We start from the raw sequence: 18,251 nt of genomic DNA on the forward strand, positions 1-18,251 counted from the left end.
CGGTGCCCGTGGCGCGGAGCCGGTGCTGCGCGGCGGGTGGCCGGCAGGGGGCGCTGGCGGCGGCCCGCCCGGGGCGGAGCCCGCGCGCTGCCCCGCGTCCGCCGAGCCGCCGCCCTGCGCCGCCGCCGGAGCCGGTAAGGGCGGCCGGGCCGGGCCGGGCCGGGCTGGGGGCCGGGGGCCGGGCCTGGGCGGGAGCGGGAGCGGGGCCGCGCGTTGGCTCGAACGGGGCCGGGGCCGGACGGAGCCGGGCCTGCGCGAGGGCCGAGCCGGGCCAGGCGGGGGTCGGGAGGGAACGCGACGGGGGCCCGACAGGTCCGGGACGGGACAGGTCGGATCGGGGTGGATTCGAGTGGGCGCCGGGGGCCGGACCGGCCCGTGCTGGGACAGGGCGGGCCCACGGTCCGGTTTGGGGTGGGCAGGGCTGGGCCGGGCCCGGGTGGGGCTGGGCCGGGGCTGGGCCGGGGCGGGGGCTGGGCCCGGCCCTGGGCCGGGCGATGGGCAGGGGTCGGGCTGGGGGCAGCCGGGCAGGGCCGCCCGGGGCTCCCGTGACGGTGGGACCCACGGCTGGGCCGACCGCCGCGCTCCGTGGGGCTGGGGGGGGGCGCAGGGCGGAGTGGGGCCCTCACCGCCGGTCCCGGGGCGGGGTCGTGGGTCGGGGCTGGCAGGAGGCGGCCCGGGTCTGCGCACCGCGGTGCCACGGCCCGAGCGGTGGGGGGGGGCCGCGGGGGCTCGGCGGGGCCCGCACGGCCGCCGGGCAGCGGGGGGGCAGAGCGCCCCTCGGGCCGGGCCGGGCCGGGGGTCCCGGGGGCCCAGCTGGGGCCGGGGCAGGGCTGGGGGGCGGCAGCCGGGAGCGCAGCAGCCCCGGGCCGGGCGGAGGGGGGGGCGGTGACAGCGGGACGCGGGCCCCGCAGGGCTGAGGTGGGGACGGGGTGCGGCTGGGGTGCCCCTTCCCCGGCCTCGTCCCGGGTGGGTGGGTGAATGCAGTCGGGGGCAGCGCCGTGGGGCTGGCAGGACCCGCGGGACGTCGCGGCGCAGCGCTGGCCCCTCGCCGCCGGTGGGCCGGGGGCTGGGCCGCGCTGCCCTGCGCGTTCTGGAGCCCGCTCTGGGGCCCGGGAGGCCCCCCGGGGGTCTGGGCTGCGGGGCCGGTCCCTCGCGGCCCCCGCCCCGCTGGAGCACGCAGCACAGGCGGAGCGGCTGCGCTGGGGGGCAGGGAGCGTTTTGGGGCCCGTCCTGCCTGCGTGGAGCGGGCGGGGGTCCCGCTGCAGCTGGGCGAGTGCCAGGCCCTGCGGGGCGCGGGGGGCGCCAGGTTGGAGCCCCCACGGGCCCATTGGGAGCGTCGTGCTGCGCCTGTCCCTGCTCGGCGGGACGCACCGGGGGCAGCCCTGCGCCCCTCCTTGGTGCCACAGACGCCCGGGCAGGAAAGGACCCGCCAGGCCCGTCCCCGCGCTGCGGGGGGCTCGGGGGAGCGCAGCCCCCCGTCTGGGTGAGGCTGCTGTTGCAACGGGGTTAAAAATGGAGCCAGGACAGCGCGGGTCGCCTGGCCCTGGGCCGGGGTGCCCGCTCATTGGGGCGGGGAGAGGGGGAGCTTGTGGACCTTTGGGGTCCCAGACCCGTCAGCGCGATGCTGCGCCAAGGTCAGCCAAGCCTGGGTCGGAGTTGGGGACGGGGGGTCCGTGGGGTCCCTGCAAGGTGGCGCTGGCCCCCCGCCAGCGCTGCTCCCCGAGCCCCTCCCGGGAGATGCGGGCACCCGGCTCTGGCTGGGCCTGCAGATAAGCCCGCGGCTGCCAAATCGGCTTCCTGCGGGCGCCCGCGACGCTGGAGTCGGTCCTGAACTTCCCCTTCGGCTGCGAGTCAGCTCCGGCCCCAGCCTTCGGCAGTCCCCGCGGGTTTCCATGGGCTGGCGCGGAGCAGGATGCGAGGCTCTCGCCCCCCGGGGAGACGCCCCGGCTGCGGGCTGCCAGGAGCGGAGGGGCTGTGGGAGGCGACGTCCCGGGCCCGGGGCTGCGTGCGGGACAGGGGGCAGGGAGCCCCGCTCCACAGTGGCCCCGTGTCCTCACACACCCCTCCCCGCAGCCAGAGCCGCCATGGACGACATCTTCACGCAGTGCCGGGAGGGCAACGCGGTGGCCGTGCGCCTCTGGCTGGACAACACCGAAAACGACCTCAACCAGGGGTGAGCGGGGCGACGCGGCCTGCGCCGGTGTCGGGGCGCTGGCTCAGGTGCTCTGTGGGCCGAGCGCGCTGGACCAGGGCCGGGGCTCTTTCCGCTCCGCTCCGCGTCCCGGGGAGGCGGTGGGATCCAGCTCCTCCCCGCCGGGAGGAAGTTACCGCATCGCTGAGGCATGAGGGCCGCACATCCTCCAGCCGCTTCCTCGGCTGCCGCGCCGCGCCACGCTTCAGCCGGGGCTGGGGCCGGGGGTGCCAGGGAGAATCCCCCGTCCCCAGGATGGCGGGTGTGCCAGGGTGACCGCTCCCCCGTCCTCTCTCCTGGGAGCGCTGCCGCCGATGCGCGGAAGCACTGCCGGGGTCTCACGGGAACCCGCCCGGGGCCGGGAGCTGCGCCAGCTGACCCCCACCGTGCCCCAGGTCTCTCCGCACAGCACGTCCCCCGCTCCAGGAGCTCCCGCGGGATCGCGCCGTCCCACGTGCTGCCCGCCGGCCTTTCGGGAGCGGCGTTTGGGCCGGGAGCAAGGCTTGGAGCAGACACATGAAGATCCCGTGCCAGGCCATGGCAGCGTCTTTGCTGAACCCGTCCTGGGCAAGGGGCCTCCGGCCGTGTCCCGCAGCCCCTCCTGGGCGTCCCGGTCGCGCAGAGCTGTCCCGGTCCCGCGGGTCGTGCCCCAGCGACGGGGGGCTGGCTGGCGCGTTGTGGTCCGGGGTGCCTGTGCCGGGGTACCCCTGCCCGGGGGCCGTGCGGGAGGGCGGGGGCGGATGGGGCCTGCCGTGCCGGGGAGCCAGGCCGCAACGGCCCCCGCCTGCCGGGCCCTAATCTCCTTTTAAGGCCTGGCTGGCCTCCTCCTCCTTACTTGGCCAGGCTCCGCGAGCCGAGGGGGGCCGGAGGAGGGGATCCCGCTCTTGCCAGTGTCTGTGATTCAGCCCCGGAGAAGATGGGATTTGGCCAGGGCCTCCGGAGCCCTCGTGGGGCTGGCAGAGAGCGGGAGAGCCGCTCTGCCCGTCCCCCTCGCCCCCACGGCCCGTGTGCGGGCGCACGGGTGGATACCTGCCCGGCCGCGGTGCTCTGGCAGCGCCCCGGCCGCGCGCGGCCCTCCTCTCCCTGCCCGGGCGGCAGGGGGACGGGGCGGAAGGGCCGCAGCCGCTCAGCAGAGGCGTCCTCGCCGTCTCCGCAGGGATGACCACGGCTTCAGCCCCCTGCACTGGGCCTGCCGCGAGGGCCGCTCCAACGTGGTGGACATGCTCATCATGCGGGGAGCGCGCATCAACGTCATGAACCGCGGCGACGACACCCCGCTGCACCTGGCTGCCAGCCACGGCCACCGCGACATCGTGCAGAAGGTACCGGCCTCCCGCTGCCAGCGCTCGGCCCCTTCCCCGCCCCGTGGCTCTCGGAGCGGGACTCCGCGCGGCGCTCCGCCCTGCCCAGCCGGCAGTGGTGCTCCGCCGTCCCGCGCCGGCTGCCTTGCCGTGAGCTGGCTGCATCCCCACCGCGGTGCCTCGGGGCGCCTCCCCGGGAAGCCCCGCACCCAGCCGCAGCCCCCTCCCAGCGGCACCGGGGCGGGGTGCGGGGGCAAGGGCACCTGCCCTGGGTTCACGGGGACCGTCCTCCTGCCCCAGCTGATCCAGTTCAAAGCAGACATCAACGCCGTGAACGAGCACGGGAACACGCCTCTGCACTACGCCTGCTTCTGGGGCCACGACCAGGTGGCGGAGGTGAGCGGAAGCGCTTGGCGACGGGGGGAGCCCAGCGCGAGGGAGGGGGCTGGGGGCGCGCCGGGGGCACGAGGAGGGACGGGGCAGGAGGCTGGCTGCGTGTGAAGAGGCTGAGGAGAGGACAAACTGCAGATGTTTGCTTTCTCCTCAGGACCTGGTGGGCAGCGGGGCCTTGGTCAGCATTGCTAACAAATACGGCGAGACGCCCATCGACAAAGCCAAGACGCCGCTGCGAGAGGTCTTGAAAGGTAGGGGGGGGTCTCGTCCCGACCCCACAGCCGCTGCTGCGGGCCCTGCGCTCGGCGTCAGCACGCTCCCTGCTTCTGCTGCCAAACCCCTTGTCCCTCTCCAGAGCGCGCAGAGAAGCTGGGCCAGAGCCTCACCAAGATCCCCTACAAGGACACCTTCTGGAAGGGCACAACCCGCACGCGGCCCAGTAAGGACGGAGCCTTCCCTCACGGGGACGCCGGTGCAGGGGAGCACGGCTTCCTGCCCAGGCGGGCGTCTGGGGGGGCGGCAGCCCGCACTGCCAATGGCTCGTTTTGGAGAGGAAATCCCCTCGCTGAAGGGGGCTCCTCGCGGGCTGAGGCGTCCCGCTGGCGCTGCCGCCCTCCGCGGTCCCAGGTGGAGGTGGGACGAAGGTCCGCGCAGGACAGGCTGCATCCCCTCCTTTTCTTACAGGAAATGGGACTCTCAACAAACTTGCTGGAATAGACTTCAAACAGCTGAGCTTGAGCCAAAAACTCAATGAGAACCAGTCGGGAGAGGTACGCGGGCCTGTTGCCCCCCGGGACGGGGCAGCTGCAGCCGCGCAGCCGCTGCTCTCCCCACCCCCTGGCTGGCTGCGGAGCGCGGAGGGGCACAGCTGCCTGGTGGGCTCCTGGTCCGGGCGCGGGGCCAGCCCACGCAGAGAGGAACCACCTGCCTGGGACTGACAGGCCGGGTTCGCCCTCCTGCGTTGCGGCAGCCGCTCCCCGGTGCCGCGGGGGAGCTGTCGGCCCTGCGGGCTCCGTGGGCCCCACAGCCAGCGCCAGGGGCTGGGAGGTGCTCCGGGACCCTCTCGCAGTGACCGTCACCACCCGTCTCCCCGCAGCTGTGGAAAGGGCGCTGGCAAGGCAACGACATTGTCATCAAAATGCTGAAAATCCGGGACTGGACAACGCGGAAGAGCCGGGACTTCAACGAGGAGTACCCAAAGCTGCGGTGAGTGCCGCGTCCTTCCCCAGGCAGCCGCAGCTCCGGAGGGCGGGCGTTCCCTCCGCAGCAGCACGGGATGGGCCGGAGCCGAGGTCCGCAGGGTCGGGTGGGAGCGCTCCAGCGCGGTGCCCGGGGCCGCGGGGAGGCCTGGGGGGACAGGGCGGCGGTGCAAAGGGCAGGGAGGCGACGGGGTGGCGGGCAGCACCCGCTGTTCTCAGGGCTGTCGCCTCTCGCGCAGGATCTTTTCTCACCCCAACGTGCTACCGGTGCTGGGCGCCTGCCAGGCGCCCCCAGCGCCCCACCCCATCGTCATCAGCCACTGGATGCCCTACGGCTCCCTCTACAACGTGCTACACGAGGGGACGAGTGAGTACTGGTGGCGGCGACGCGGCCGGGGGCAGGGGCCGGGCTCCCCGCTGCTCAGTGGGGGCAGGGGGCCGGCCAAGGCTGACCTCGGTCCCCGGTCCGCGTTCCGTCCCCACGCCCCGTGAGCGGTGCGTCTGCCTCCGCCACCCCTTCCCACGCACGCTGCCCCCGCGCCCACCCTCGCGCCCCCTCCCTCCCCACAGACTTTGTGGTGGACCAGATGCAGGCGGTGAAATTCGCCTTTGACATCGCGCGGGGCATGGCCTTCCTGCACACGCTGGAGCCCCTCATCCCGCGGCACCACCTCAACAGCCGCAGCATCATGGTGAGCGCCCGCGCCGCGCAGCCCAGCCCTTCCTCCCGCAGGCTGCAGCGGGGCAGGCTCCCCCTGACCGGCGCTCTCTCCCCAGATTGACGAGGACATGACGGCGCGGATCAGCATGGCTGACGTGAAGTTCTCCTTCCAGTGCCCGGGCAGGATGTATGCGCCAGCCTGGGTGGCGCCAGAAGGTGAGTGCCCGGGGGCCAGGCCGCTCCTGCTGCGGGGCCCCGTCCTTGCCCTCAGCCCCGCTCAGCCCCCGCGCCGGGTTCCCCGCAGCCTTGCAGAAGAAGCCAGAGGAAATCAACCGGCGCTCGGCCGACATGTGGAGCTTCGCGGTGCTGCTGTGGGAGCTGGTGACCCGTGAGGTGCCGTTCGCAGACTTGTCCAACATGGAGATAGGCATGAAGGTGAGGAGAGGGCCGGGCAAAACGCTCCGGTGCCACCCGACCAGCCGGGGCGTACGGGCCCGAGCAGGCAGCAGGGAGGGGAGGCGAGGCCCGTGAAGGAGCGCCCGCCAACGCGCCTCCCAGACGTGGGCTCTGCCTGCCAAACGCGGGGCTGGGCCCACCCTTCCGATCCTGCCCTGCTCTCCCGTGCTTCCAGGTGGCACTGGAGGGGCTACGCCCGACCATCCCACCCGGCATTTCCCCACACATCTGCAAGCTGATGAAGATCTGCATGAACGAGGACCCAGCCAAGCGCCCCAAGTTTGACATGATCGTGCCCATCCTGGAGAAGATGCAGGAGAAGTAGAGAGGGAGGTGCCTCCCAGCCACCCGACGCTGCCATGCTTCCCCCCTGCCACCTCCAAGTGCCTTCTTTCACCCCAGAGCCGAGGGGGAGCAGGGAGCGCCCCCTCACCTGAGCCAGCCACGGACACACGGTACACAGCGCTGCCTTCTCTGGAGCCGCTCTGCGGGCTTCAGACGCCGTCACGCCCGTCTGCGGCAGCGCCTCCATCCTCCCTGGCAGCTACGGGCAGAGACTGAGCAGGAGGCCCGGCCCGCGACACTGCGCGCGCTGGGCTCTGCGACCCGCGAGGCTGGGACGGCGCTGCGGAGCCCCCTTGTGCCCTTGTCCCCGGCCCGGAGCAGCTCCCCCCTCCCAGCCTCGCGTTGAGCAATGCCCGGCCCTGGTGCTCTTCCCTACTTGGGACAGTGGGGCGAAGCTCGCCTGTTGCACCCAGCACCACCCCAGCTTCGCGCTTCACTCCTTATCGTTTCCATCCAGGCCACGTGGAAAAGCCGCCAGCATCCGAAATAAACATTTGTTACGAAAACGGGCTGCTGGTGGAGGGGCGCGTACACGCACGGGGTGTTGGCCACAGAAGGGGGGGAATACTGATGTGGGGGCTGCCCGCCAGGCGGGGTCCTAGGCTCCGGATCTGCGCCCGTACCGGCCCTCCCCCAGCGACCGGCGCACGGAACGCGGGCGCGCCAGCAGCCCCCCTCCTCTGAGAGGAGGGTGCAGGCCCCAGAGGCTCCTCAGAGGGGACAGGAGGGGTGGGCTGCCCTGCTCCCCTACAGCCACCGGGGCAGGGCTAAGCCCTCCTGGCAAAGGCAGGAGCTGCAACTCGCGTCGCCCAGTTGCGAGCCCCCCAAGCTGCCCCTCGCTGCCCCCGCCTTTCAAAGGCACGGACAGCTTGCGGCGTGGCGAGAGCAGAGGCGCAGCAGGGCAGCTGCCCGGTGTGCCGCTGTACCTGCAGGCAGGGCGTTAGCGCCCGGGCAGGAGACAAGGTGCCTTTCCACAAAAAAATCCTACGCAGCTGTTTAATGGCACAGGAGCGACCCTAAAAAAGTTCCCACGCCCATCCCCCAGTCCTCACGTGAAGTAATGTGGCTTTTTCACATTGATGCCATATTCTGCTAGTGCCGGTGTCAGGTCTTCCATGGTCAGCGTGTACTTCTTATCCTGAAGGGACCAGGGGTAGCGTCAGGCGCAGCAAGGACAATCTGCCTGCCAGGCACTTCGCAAAACCTTGCGGGTTTAGGACGTTTCCCCTGCCAGCTGTGGCGACCCATATACGCGCGATTCCCAGCAGCAGCTACGCAGCGGGGTGTGATGCGTTAACCGGCTCCCGAGTACTGCACGGCTTGTCTGCTCCGTGCCCCGCGCTGCCCGCTGGGCAGCAACGCGCTGAGCGTTACTCAACAGCAGACAGACTGCATCACTCCCGCGAGGGCCTCGCACCGCAAACGAACAATGACCGGGAGAATTCCCAGAAATGGCCGCTACGCAGTAGCTCCCCGTTTACGTTCTCCAAGCAGCAGAGTTTTGGCTGCTGCCGGAGGCAGGGCGCGAGGCGAGATGGCCCTTGTGCTGCTGAGGTGCAGCCACCCGCACGCTGCTGTGAAGCTGTCAAAGCATGTTCCACCAACTCCACTGCCTGCGTCCCTTTCCCTCCAGCAGACCAGGAAGCGTGTTGACCACACAACACACTTAGAACTTCCTACAGCCCCACCCCCGCAGTCAGCGGCAGCAGGTTCAGCCTGCTGCAGCCCCAGGAGAGGACGCTTCCCCATGTCCGAGCGCCCACTCGGCCCTTCTCTCACCTTGCTCTTGTTGCGGGAGCTGCCCGAGGCGGTTCCCTTCATCTTGCAGTGCTGCAGCGCATCATTGGCGATGTCAGAAATAAACTTCTGTGCAGCCAGCGAGATCAGACGAATGCTTCCAGCAGAGAAAGAGAAAGGCTGGCTTCAGACAGGCAGCACAGAGCACCGCTGGGACGAAGGAATTTCTGTGGGGGCCTGCAGCTATCGGAGGGCACGCTCTGCCACCACTTACATGCGCGGGTCAGAGGCCTCGAATCCTGCTCTGTTGAGGTAATAGCCCGTGACGGCGTCAGGGATCTGCAGGAGAGAGACGGCGATGGCGGGACTGCTGCCCGGCGGCAGCCCGTCCCGCCCGCAGCGCGCCCGCGTACCGTAGGCGTGTAGTCCTCCAGCTGCATGAGGAAGTCCACCAGCGGCGTGGTGGAGACCACCGGCTTCACGTCCCCGTTGGCCGCGCTGGCTGGCACGTAGACCCCATTGGACATGGCCCCCTCGGGGGGCGCGGCAGCCACGGCTGCGGAGACCGGCGCTGCGGGCACGGGGCGCTCAGTGGGCACCGGTCCCGGGGCAGCGCCGGCCCCCACCCGCGGGACACCCTGGTCCCCCGCGCCCCCGGCCCCCGCGAGCGGGCGGGCTCGGTGCCCCAGCTCAGGCCGCGCTCACGGGCCGCGCGCCGGCCTCGCCCGCCGGGCCCCCCACTCGCGGCCTCCGCACCCCGCCGCCGGGGACCCCGGGCGCCCGCGGCCCCGCTCCGCCGCCCCCGGCCGGGCCCCGCCGCGCCCCATCCCCCCGGGCTCCGGGCGCCCCGAGCCCCGGCCCTTCCGGCCCGCCCCGCCCCGCGCTCACCGGGCCCCCTCCCGCCAGCCGCACCGCCCTCCGCTCCCCGCGCCGCACCGCCCACCGCGCCCGGGGGTGCCCCGGGGACGCCGCTGCCGCCGGCGGCCGGGCTGGGCTTGTTGTCGGCGGCGGGGGCGGGCGCGGGCGGCGCGGGGGCGGCCGGGGCCGCGGGCGCGGGATCGGGCTCGCCGCTGCCGCTCATGGCCCGCCGCCGCGCGACACCGGGCACCGCCGCCGCCGCGCCTGCGCACGGCGCGCTGCCCCACTGGCCCGCGGCTGGCCCCGCCCCGCCCCCCGCGCGCCCCCTGGCGGCGCCGCGCGGCACAGACGGAGACGGGAGGGGCGGGGCTCCGCGGCTTTATTGGCGCGCGGCGGCCCCGCCCCCCCGCCCGCTCCGCTCCGGTCCGGTCACGGCGCCAGCAGCGCCCGCAGCAGGCGGGGGAAGTCGGGGGTCCCCCAGCCGGTGACGGGGTCCCAGCCGGGCCCGGCGCAGAAGCCCTGTCCCTGCACGGTGCCGTCCAGGCAGGCGAGGTGGCAGCCCTGCGTGACCTGCGGGGACCGGCCTCAGCGCCGCGGGGACCGGACCCCCCCGCGCCGCCCCCGCGCACACGGCCCGTGGGAGGGCGTGGGCACCCCCGGTCCCAGAGCAAAGGCACCCCGCCCCACGCAGCCCGCGGAGACCCCCGGGACACCCCACCCGCGGGAAGGCAGCACCGCCCCACCCGGCCCCGCCCCGCCCCGCCCCGCCCCGAGCGCGGCCTCGGCGGCCGCAGAGTGCGGGCTCCCCGTGCCACCCACCCGCTCCCGGCCCCCCGGCAGCCCCCCGCCCAGCTCACGTCGTAGAGGGCGGCGCCGCGCCCCTGCTCCTGCAGCCGGTAGAGCGCGGGGTTGAGGAAGCCCAGGGGCGCGAGGCCCTGCCGCAGGCGCCGGTCGTTGACCAGGGCCACCATGCCGGCCACCACGGGCGTGGACGCCTGCGGAGACGCGAGCCCCTCAGCGCCCGGCCACCCGCCAGCGCGGCAGGCGCGGGGCCAGCCCCGCACCGAGGGGCCGGGGCAGCGGGCACGGGGCCGGCCCCACACCGAGGGGCCCGGGGCAGCGGGCACGGGGCTGTCCCCTCACCGAGGGGCCCGGGGCAGCGGGCGCGGGGCCGGCCCCGCACCGAGGGGCCCGGGGCAGCGGGCACGGGGCTGTCCCCTCACCGAGGGGCCCAGGGCAGCGGGCACGGGGCTGTCCCCTCACCGAGGGGCCCAGGGCAGCGGGCACGGGGCCGTCCCCTCACCGAGGGGCCCGGGGCAGCGGGCGCGGGGCTGTCCCCTCACCGAGGGGCCGGGGCAGCGGGCACGGGGCTGTCCCCTCACCGAGGGGCCGGGGGCAGCGGGCGCGGGGCTGTCCCCTCACCGAGGGGCCCGGGGCAGCGAGCGCGGGGCCGGCCCCTCACCGAGGGGCCCGGGGCAGCGGGTGCGGGGCCAGCCCCTCACCGAGGTGCCCGGGGCAGCGGGCGCGGGGCTGTCCCCTCACCGAGGGGCCCGGGGCAGCGGGCGCGGGGCTGTCCCCTCACCGAGGGGCCCGGGGCAGCGGGCGCGGGGCCGTCCCCTCACCGAGGGGCCCGGGGCAGCGGGCGCGGGGCTGTCCCCTCACCGAGGGGCCGGGGCAGCGGGCACGGGGCTGTCCCCTCACCGAGGGGCCGGGGGCAGCGGGCGCGGGGCTGTCCCCTCACCGAGGGGCCCGGGGCAGCGAGCGCGGGGCCGGCCCCTCACCGAGGGGCCCGGGGCAGCGGGTGCGGGGCCAGCCCCTCACCGAGGTGCCCGAGACCCAGGGCAGGGGGATGCGGTTGGTCACCACCCAGTAGTTGTCCGAGAGCGCGGCCAGGTCGGGGTAGGCTCGGCCGCTGCTGTTGTAGTAGGAGCTGGGCGGCAGCTTCGGGGCCGAGCGCAGGAAGCGCCTGACCGCAGCGGCCTGTGGAGAGCACGAGTGGGGAGAGCACGAGGAGCAGAGGCCTGGGGCGCGACCCTGCCCTCGCTCGCCTCCGCCGCTCCTCGCCCTGGCCTGCAGCCCGGCCCGGGGCTGCCTGCACCGCCCGCCGCCGCCCCACCGAGCGCCGCGTAGCCCCCCGGGCCCAGCCGCCTCCTCACCTGGTAATCCGGCATGGGGAAGACGTTGCTGAAGCCGCCCCCGCTAATGTAGTCCGTCACCTCCGCAGTCACCAGGAAGGGGTTCTTGAAGGACGTTCCACCCACGGTGGTGACATAGGGACTGGGGGGACAGGTGGGCACTGCGGGTGGGCACACAACGGCCTGGGGCCCCAGCGGCACCCCACACAGCAGCCCCCTCCCAGGGAGCCGCGCGGGTGCCCCCAGCTCCGAGGGCCGCGAGCGTCCCCAGGCACGCTGGCGGGGTGACCCTTGGGACTCCCACCAAGGGGCTCAGAACCAGCCGGAGGCTGCCAGCGGCCGTGGGCTGGGGCTCCAAGCGCCAGCAGCGGCTTTCAGCCGGCCCTGGGTGTGGGCCAGCTGCAGCAGGCAGCCCTGCGCAGGGCCGCACGTCTCCACAGACCCGGGTTCAGCGCCCCACATCTACCTTGAGGCCGGAAAGCTGGGCCGGAACGTGTGGTTCCCCCCGGGCACCCTTCTGCACCCAGCACCATCGTCACCTGCCGACGGAGATGGACGGGGTAACCCGGCAGCGTCCGAGCTGCTCCTCGTCCAGCAAACGCTCCCGGCACCAAGAAGGAGCCGGGAAGGGAAGGGCTCCCTGCACCTCCCAGGCCCAGGTTCCCAGGCAGGGGGTCCTGGCCACCCAGGGGCAGAGCGTCCCCGATCGGTGTCCAGCACGGCAGCTCCTCGCTGTGCTGGGGCCCCGGGACGCGCCCACACCGCGCCAGCCACGGCACGCACCTGAGGCGAAGAGGATGGTCAAGCCCCGGGCGCCCGCCTTCATGAACTCCACGTTGACGCGCTGCAGGTAGGCCAGCGACAGGCTGTCCTCGTCATCGCCGTAGCTGACGGAGTGCACCCAGGGCAGCGAGGACATGTTGCTGAGCAGCAGCAGCCAGGCCAGGAAGGGCTCCTGGCTCTCGTGCCTCCCTGCGGAGACAGAGGTTCGGCTCCTGCTAGGACACCAGGCCCGAGGGAAAGCGGGGGACGGCGCGGGGGGGACGCCTCGACAGCACCACCAGCACTGGCCGCTGGAGCTGCTCCAGCTCCCGCCCTGCCTGCAGAGCCCACCCGCGGCACAGCCGGCCCGCGGCTCTCCCGCGAGCTCTCGCTGGCAGCACGGCTGCTCTCGGGGACAGCCACAGTGCACGGCACCAGCTCCGGCTCTGCCAGCGGCACCAGTGAACGGCTCGCCCTGAGCCCCAGAGCAGGGGGTCTACACCCATCCACCCCTCCTCGCCCCGCCGCTGGCTCCCTTGGCACAGCGCTGCCCGCACGCAAGTGGGAGTGAACGCAGAGCTGTGCCTGCCATCAGGAAGAGCGAGCTGGCTGTCCCGAGGGCGCTGCGTCTCCTGTTCCCCCGGTTTCTGATCTGGGACAGACGACACCGTACTACAGCACCCCAGCCACGTTTGTGCAGGCCATTTCGCAACCTCGTTTTCTCAAATTGCCTCACTCTCTTTTATCCCCCCTGCCGGTAGATTCCTGGGTGAGAGAGCAGCTTCAACCCCAAAGCAGCAGGAAAAAACCAGTAAGACAGAGTCGCTGTGCTCTCCCTCCACAGAAAGGCAGCAGAGGAGGGGACTGCCTTCTATTCTGGTCGAGGCGTGGAAGTCCTCGTTACAGATACTCTGGATGCTGAGAGCTCACACGGGTTCAGAAGCAACCGCACAAACCAATTGAAGATGATTTCCCTACGAGCTATCGGCTCCGACTCCGGGAACCCACAAGCCTCGTGCTCGTAGCAGCTGGGAAAGCGTTCTGGGGACGTGCCACAGCCAGCGCGCCGCTCGCGCACGCCCCCCGGGCGCTCCCCTCTGACAGACACCACATAGACTCAGCACAGCCGGTTTTACGCAGAGAGCAAGCGCTTCCCCAAGCAGCAGGCGGGCGAGCTGGTGTGACAGCGAGTGGGACGCACGGAAGCAGCCACAGGGCGACGCTGGGTGGGAATCAGTACCTGGGTTGCTGAAGACCCACGTGGAGATGTTGGCACCCGCGCTCATGAGGTACTCCACATCCAGACTGGCCTCCAGCCCAGCCTTGCCCTGGCCCTGGTGCCCCACCACTTGGTCAACCTGAGAGCGGTGGCCAAAGCTGCTGCCAAAGAGCCGCATGAACTCAGCCAGGTCAGCCTGGTGGAAGTACTGCTCCAAGAACTGGGGGGACAAGGAGCGGACAAGTTGTTTCCTGTTTTCTCTTGAAAAAACAAGTTTTTTTCTCCTGACTTGCAAAGTTGGCCCAGCACAGGTCTGTGAAATGCCAGCCCACCAGGCACTCCCACCAGCTGCCGAGGAACCCCCACAGCTGTCCTGTGATCACCAGAGCACCAAAGTGCCAGAGAAACACCCAGCGTGGAACTCCCACGGGCCTCTGACCTGGACCGGCTCCACCAGTTACCTGGGCACAGGCCTGGGAGTTGTTTGGCAGGAGCCCGATGTCTCCTCCCGTCATGTTGTATCTCTTGCGAAGGACGGAGGGCGTCACGCCCAGGTGGAAGGCCGCTCTCTCTCCGTAGCGCTGCCGGGACTCCGCTTCCTTCTTGGCCCAGGCTCTGCTGACCACCTTTCTCTCCCGAGGGAACCGGTGCAGGCCGCCCACTGGCGCACAAGCAAGCAGAGAAAGAAGCGGCTGTCAGGGCGCAGGGCTCTGGGAGGATGGTACTGGGGCCCCTGGCTCCCCCCACCACCCTCGCTTGGGCTTCGCCGAGCCCAGCCCCTGCAGCACCTGCCCCAAGCGCTGCAGAGGGGGTGGGAGCACCCCCTCGGCTTCCTCGCCAGTGCTCACAGGTATTCCAGGCTGCACGGCTCAGCCTGCCCGCAGCCACTACCGCGGCCCGCCACCCCCCTGCTCTCCTTGCAGAACAGCCGTGGGAGCCCACACAAAAGGGATCCCCAGGACAGAGCTTCCTCAGCTCAGAAGCAGCCGCACGTCCAGAGACAGGCGGCACCCGAGCGCCCAGGCCCGAGAGCTCCAGTGAGAAACGCTCACTTTGGACGCTGCCTGTCCACGTCACAGGAGGGTCTGGCTGGAAAGGGAGCATTGAAGCCCACCCAGCCCAAACGTGTGCCAGGAGCAGGGACATCTCCAACCGGACCAGGTTGCTCAGAGCCCTGGACAACCTGGCCTGGAATATTTCCAGGGGTGGCACCTCTACTTCCTAAGCACCAAGCTCCGCAGCAGGGCCTAGGGGCAGCCGAGGGGACACCGAGACAGCCAGTCCCCGCTTAGCGTCCCCCTCGCACCCCAGGCAGCTCTGGGCAGCTTCAGCTCCGCCGCGTGCGACGTACCAAAGTCAAGGTGCTCGGCCAGCTCCTCGGGGACAGCGTAGGGAAGCGGAGAGCGCACAACGCTGCGCTGGCCCTTCACGTAGCGGTGGAACTCAGCCCCTGGCAGGAGGCGCTCAGCCGTGCTGCAACACAGAGACCGCCACCGCGTGAACACTCGTGCGGCTGGGACAGCTGTCAGCGCGCCCGTCCAGCAGCGTGCCCGAGCTCTGCCCTGGCTCCCACCCCCTTCCACCCCGCTTGCTGCTGGGACGAGTCAGGGACGAGCTCTGCTTCCCACCAGCACAGCTGACCTTGTAAAGCAAAGAGCACCTTCCATACTGGGCCGATTCCCACCGCCAAACCCAGCCAGAGCTCTGACGCTGCAGGTTTCCCTGCAACCCTATCCCTAGTCTTCCGGCGGGAACTCTGCGGCCCCACAGAGGGCAAGAGGTGCAGGGCTGGCCCAAGACCTAACGGACACGCAGGCCTTGTTTCCATACTCCACATCACCAGCTGTGACCCCCCAACACCCAGCCCTTGGCTGCGGAGCCCTCAAGCCCAGGCAGAAGCGCAGCTCAGCCCCCACCACCCGGCCTGCCCCGCGGGGCCCGGGGAAGTGGCAGCAGGCAGGGGCAGGGTCTGCCTTCCCCCGTCTCTGCGGGAAGGGCGCAGCCACCGCAGCAGGGTCCAGCCCCACGCAGGGCTCACCTGGCTGGCATGCGGCACTCCAGGAAATCGAGGGTGGTAACGCTCCTGCAGTCCTCAACGCCGTGGCCCTGCAGCCACTTCAGCACTGCCATGAGCGTGGCTGGGGCCGGCTGGACGAGGTCCCGCACCTGCTCCAGGGACAGGTACTGGCCTGCGAGGCACAGAGAGGGTCAGAGCGCCCCGCTCGCCGCGCCTGACGGGGTCTGGCTGGGCTCAGGCACACAGCCGGTACCGTATCGTGGCGAGCGGGGGTCTGAGACGGCGTCGACGAGCGAGGCGAGGCGCCCCAGGCCTCGCTGCCGGAGGGCGAAGGTCAGCTGCACTTCGTGGCTGCCGTTCACGCGGCCGGTGCGGGCCCAGCCGGGGGGCACGCTGCGGGCAGGCTGTGAGCGGCAGGCGGGCACCAGCGCCCTGTCCCGTCCCACCGACCCCAGCACCTACCGGAACGGCTGGTCCCGCTCCAGGGCCAGGCCCGCGGCGCAGCTCCAGGCAGCCGCGCACAGCGCCAGCACGGCCGGGACCCCCCGGCACCTGCAACGGGCGGTCAGGGAGAGCGGGCCCGGCGCGGCCCGGGACACCCAGGGACTGCCCGGGGCCCGCCTGTCCCCCCCGGCCCCCCCACCGCCCCGGGCCGGGGAGCCGCCTGACCCCCCCACACCCCCGGGCCGGGGAGCCCCCCGACCCCCCTTGGCCCCGTTACCCCCGGGCCGAGGAGCCCCCTGACCCCCCCACACCCCTGTCACCCCCGGGCCGAGGAGCCCCCTGACCCCCCCACACCCCTGTCACCCCCGGGCCGAGGAGCCCCCTGACCCCCCCCACACCCCTGTCACCCCCGGGCCGAGGAGCCCCCTGACCCCCCCACACCCCTGTCACCCCCGGGCCGAGGAGCCCCCTGACCCCCCCACACCCCTGTCACCCCCGGGCCGAGGAGCCCCCTGACCCCCCCCACACCCCTGTCACCCCCGGGCCGGGGAGCCCCCTGACCCCCCCACACCCCCTGTCACCCCCGGGCCGAGGAGCCCCCTGACCCCCCCACACCCCTGTCACCCCCGGGCCGAGGAGCCCCCTGACCCCCCCACACCCCGTGTCACCCCCGGGTCGGGGAGCCCCCTGACCCCCCCACACCCCCTGTCACCCCCGGGCCGGGGAGCCCCCTGACCCCCCACACCCCCTGTCACCCCCGGGCCGGGGAGCCCCCTGACCCCCCCACACCCCCTGTCACCCCCGGGTCGGGGAGCCCCCTGACCCCCCCACACCCCCTGTCACCCTCGGGCCGGGGAGCCCCCTGACCCCCCCACCCCCCGTGTCACCCTCGGGCCGGGGAGCCCCCTGACCCCCCCACACCCCGTGTCACCCCGGGCCGGGGAGCCCCCTGACCCCCCCACACCCCGTGTCACCCCGGGCCGGGGAGCCCCCCCGGCCCCGTTACCCCCGCGCCATCCCGCCGCCTCCCGCCGCAGCGCCCCGGTCACGTGGGGGCAGGATGAGCCCCGGTCACGTGAGGAGGCCGCGGCCCGGGTCACGTGGTGGGCAGGGCCCTGTACCCGCCACTCGCGGCGGCCCGGGCGGGGTCACTCGCGCCGGGGCCGATCCCGATCCCGATCCCGATCCCGATCCCGATCCCGGTCCCGGTCCCCGTCCCCGTCCCCATCCCCATCCCCATCCTCCCGGCCGCTCGCCAGCGGGGCCGCCCGGTTGCCGGAGGCCCGGAGGGGCTGCCCGCGCGCAGCACCGCCCGCCCCTCTCCCGCCGCCCCCGCGGAGCCCGGGGTGCAGCGGCCCGGCGGGACGGCCCGGGCAGGAGCTGCAGCCGCGGCCCTTGAGGCGCCTGGGCTGGGGGGCTGGGGGGCGGGGGTGCCGGTGGGGCTGGGCCGAGGAGCCCGGGCTGGGGGCCAGCCGGGGAGGGGCAGGGGCCCGGCTCCCCCACCGGGGACGGGCTGTTTGCGGGGGAAGCCGGCCCCGGCGAGGGAGGGGGGCTGAGGGCCCCATCCCGTGCGGCTGCCCCCTCGCTGGAACCCCGGCTCCGAGCTGCCGTGGGGCCGGCTCCCCTGGGGCTCGGGGCAGCAGGCCGCAGCAGCCCAGGCTGTCCGCGGCGTGCAGAGCCGCGGCGTCGCTAGTCCAGCCAGAGGCAGGGGGCACGCAGGCGGCGGCAGAGCGAGTCTGCGTACCCCGCGCATCCAGAGCTGCCGCCGCCTGGCCCCGGTCACGCCGCAGCCAGCCGGCGCTGCGTGCGCGGGCGTGGGGAAGCTGTGGGCACACGGTGTCTGGGTCGGTCAGGAGCACGGGGGACAGGGGCGCGGCAGGCTCAGGGCCTGTGAGCGCGTGTTCTCGCTCGTGGGAGCGGGCTGCGAGGTGGTGAGGGCCGCGTGGCTGGAGTCGCTGCCACACCGCGCCGCGCAGCAGCTCGCCTGGCCCGCTGGCCAGCTGGCACTGTCACAGGCCGCCACAGCTGCTGCACTGCAGCTCTCTGCGCCCTGCGCTTGTTCTCGTGGATCTTCGTTCCCGCACTAGGAGCTCTCCGAATCCCGATCACAACAGTGGTGTCACGATACTTGCAGATCGCAGGGTTGTGGAAGGTTCAAGCAATTTTTGCCATTGCTGAAGGGAGCTCTGGAAATGGCGCCTCAGGCACCGTGGGGCTTGTCCCCCTCCCCGCGAGCCCGAGGGCGGTGCTGGAGGGGGTGTTTCGGAGGTGGCTGGTGAGGCCGAGGGGGCTGTGACCCCATCTGCCTCAGTTTGGCTCAGCTAGCCTAGTCCTTGCCCCAGCTGCGGTCACATGCACGGACATGCTGCATACCGTGGCTCCAGCAGTTCCCAGTTGCTTTCCTGCCTCTGCAAGGAAGCCAGGAAGAGACGGACAATGGGAAAACCACCTGCCTGGCCCGGGCTGCCGTGCGTCCCACGCTGGAGCCGCACTGTGGCCGTCCAGAGCAGCGGCTGCCAGGGGGAGAGAGGCC

At 72.7% G+C, this 18,251-nt stretch overlaps 3 protein-coding genes across 4 annotated transcripts; 1 reads left to right on the forward strand and 2 right to left on the reverse strand.

The window, feature by feature from the left end:
- The first annotated feature begins 70 nt into the window (after window positions 1-70).
- Window positions 71-7,055, forward strand: ILK (integrin linked kinase). Its single transcript, XM_086739876.1, has 13 exons — window positions 71-134; window positions 2,074-2,173; window positions 3,348-3,513; window positions 3,793-3,888; window positions 4,040-4,136; window positions 4,241-4,324; window positions 4,570-4,655; window positions 4,982-5,091; window positions 5,324-5,451; window positions 5,655-5,776; window positions 5,862-5,961; window positions 6,050-6,180; window positions 6,377-7,055. Exons 2-13 carry the CDS (start codon window positions 2,085-2,087, stop codon window positions 6,524-6,526), a joined length of 1,359 nt encoding a protein of 452 aa, XP_086596002.1. The 5' UTR covers window positions 71-134; window positions 2,074-2,084; the 3' UTR covers window positions 6,527-7,055.
- Window positions 7,056-7,528: 473 nt separating this feature from the next.
- On the reverse strand, window positions 7,529-9,399 carry TAF10 (TATA-box binding protein associated factor 10). 2 transcript variants are annotated; one of them, XM_086739879.1, is made up of 5 exons: window positions 9,220-9,399; window positions 8,697-8,854; window positions 8,558-8,622; window positions 8,326-8,440; window positions 7,529-7,684 (listed from the first exon to the last, which is right to left on the reverse strand). In XM_086739879.1, the coding sequence occupies exons 1-5, from the start codon at window positions 9,362-9,364 to the stop codon at window positions 7,595-7,597; spliced, it is 573 nt and encodes a 190-aa protein (XP_086596005.1). In that variant the 5' UTR covers window positions 9,365-9,399; the 3' UTR covers window positions 7,529-7,594. The 2 variants fall into 2 exon arrangements, with proteins under 2 accessions (XP_086596005.1, XP_086596004.1); XM_086739878.1 differs by having other exon boundaries at window positions 9,172-9,399.
- A 104-nt stretch (window positions 9,400-9,503) lies between these two features.
- On the reverse strand, window positions 9,504-16,768 carry TPP1 (tripeptidyl peptidase 1). Its single transcript, XM_086739877.1, has 13 exons — window positions 16,725-16,768; window positions 15,737-15,826; window positions 15,528-15,667; window positions 15,296-15,446; window positions 14,609-14,730; window positions 13,719-13,918; window positions 13,279-13,477; window positions 12,060-12,248; window positions 11,743-11,815; window positions 11,298-11,418; window positions 10,963-11,121; window positions 9,999-10,136; window positions 9,504-9,711 (listed from the first exon to the last, which is right to left on the reverse strand). Exons 1-13 carry the CDS (start codon window positions 16,733-16,735, stop codon window positions 9,571-9,573), a joined length of 1,734 nt encoding a protein of 577 aa, XP_086596003.1. The 5' UTR covers window positions 16,736-16,768; the 3' UTR covers window positions 9,504-9,570.
- Between the last annotated feature and the right edge of the window lie 1,483 nt (window positions 16,769-18,251).

This window comes from Chlamydotis macqueenii, chromosome 1 (assembly GCF_036417535.1).
Source record: "Chlamydotis macqueenii isolate bChlMac1 chromosome 1, bChlMac1.mat, whole genome shotgun sequence".
Lineage (NCBI taxonomy): Eukaryota > Metazoa > Chordata > Aves > Otidiformes > Otididae > Chlamydotis > Chlamydotis macqueenii.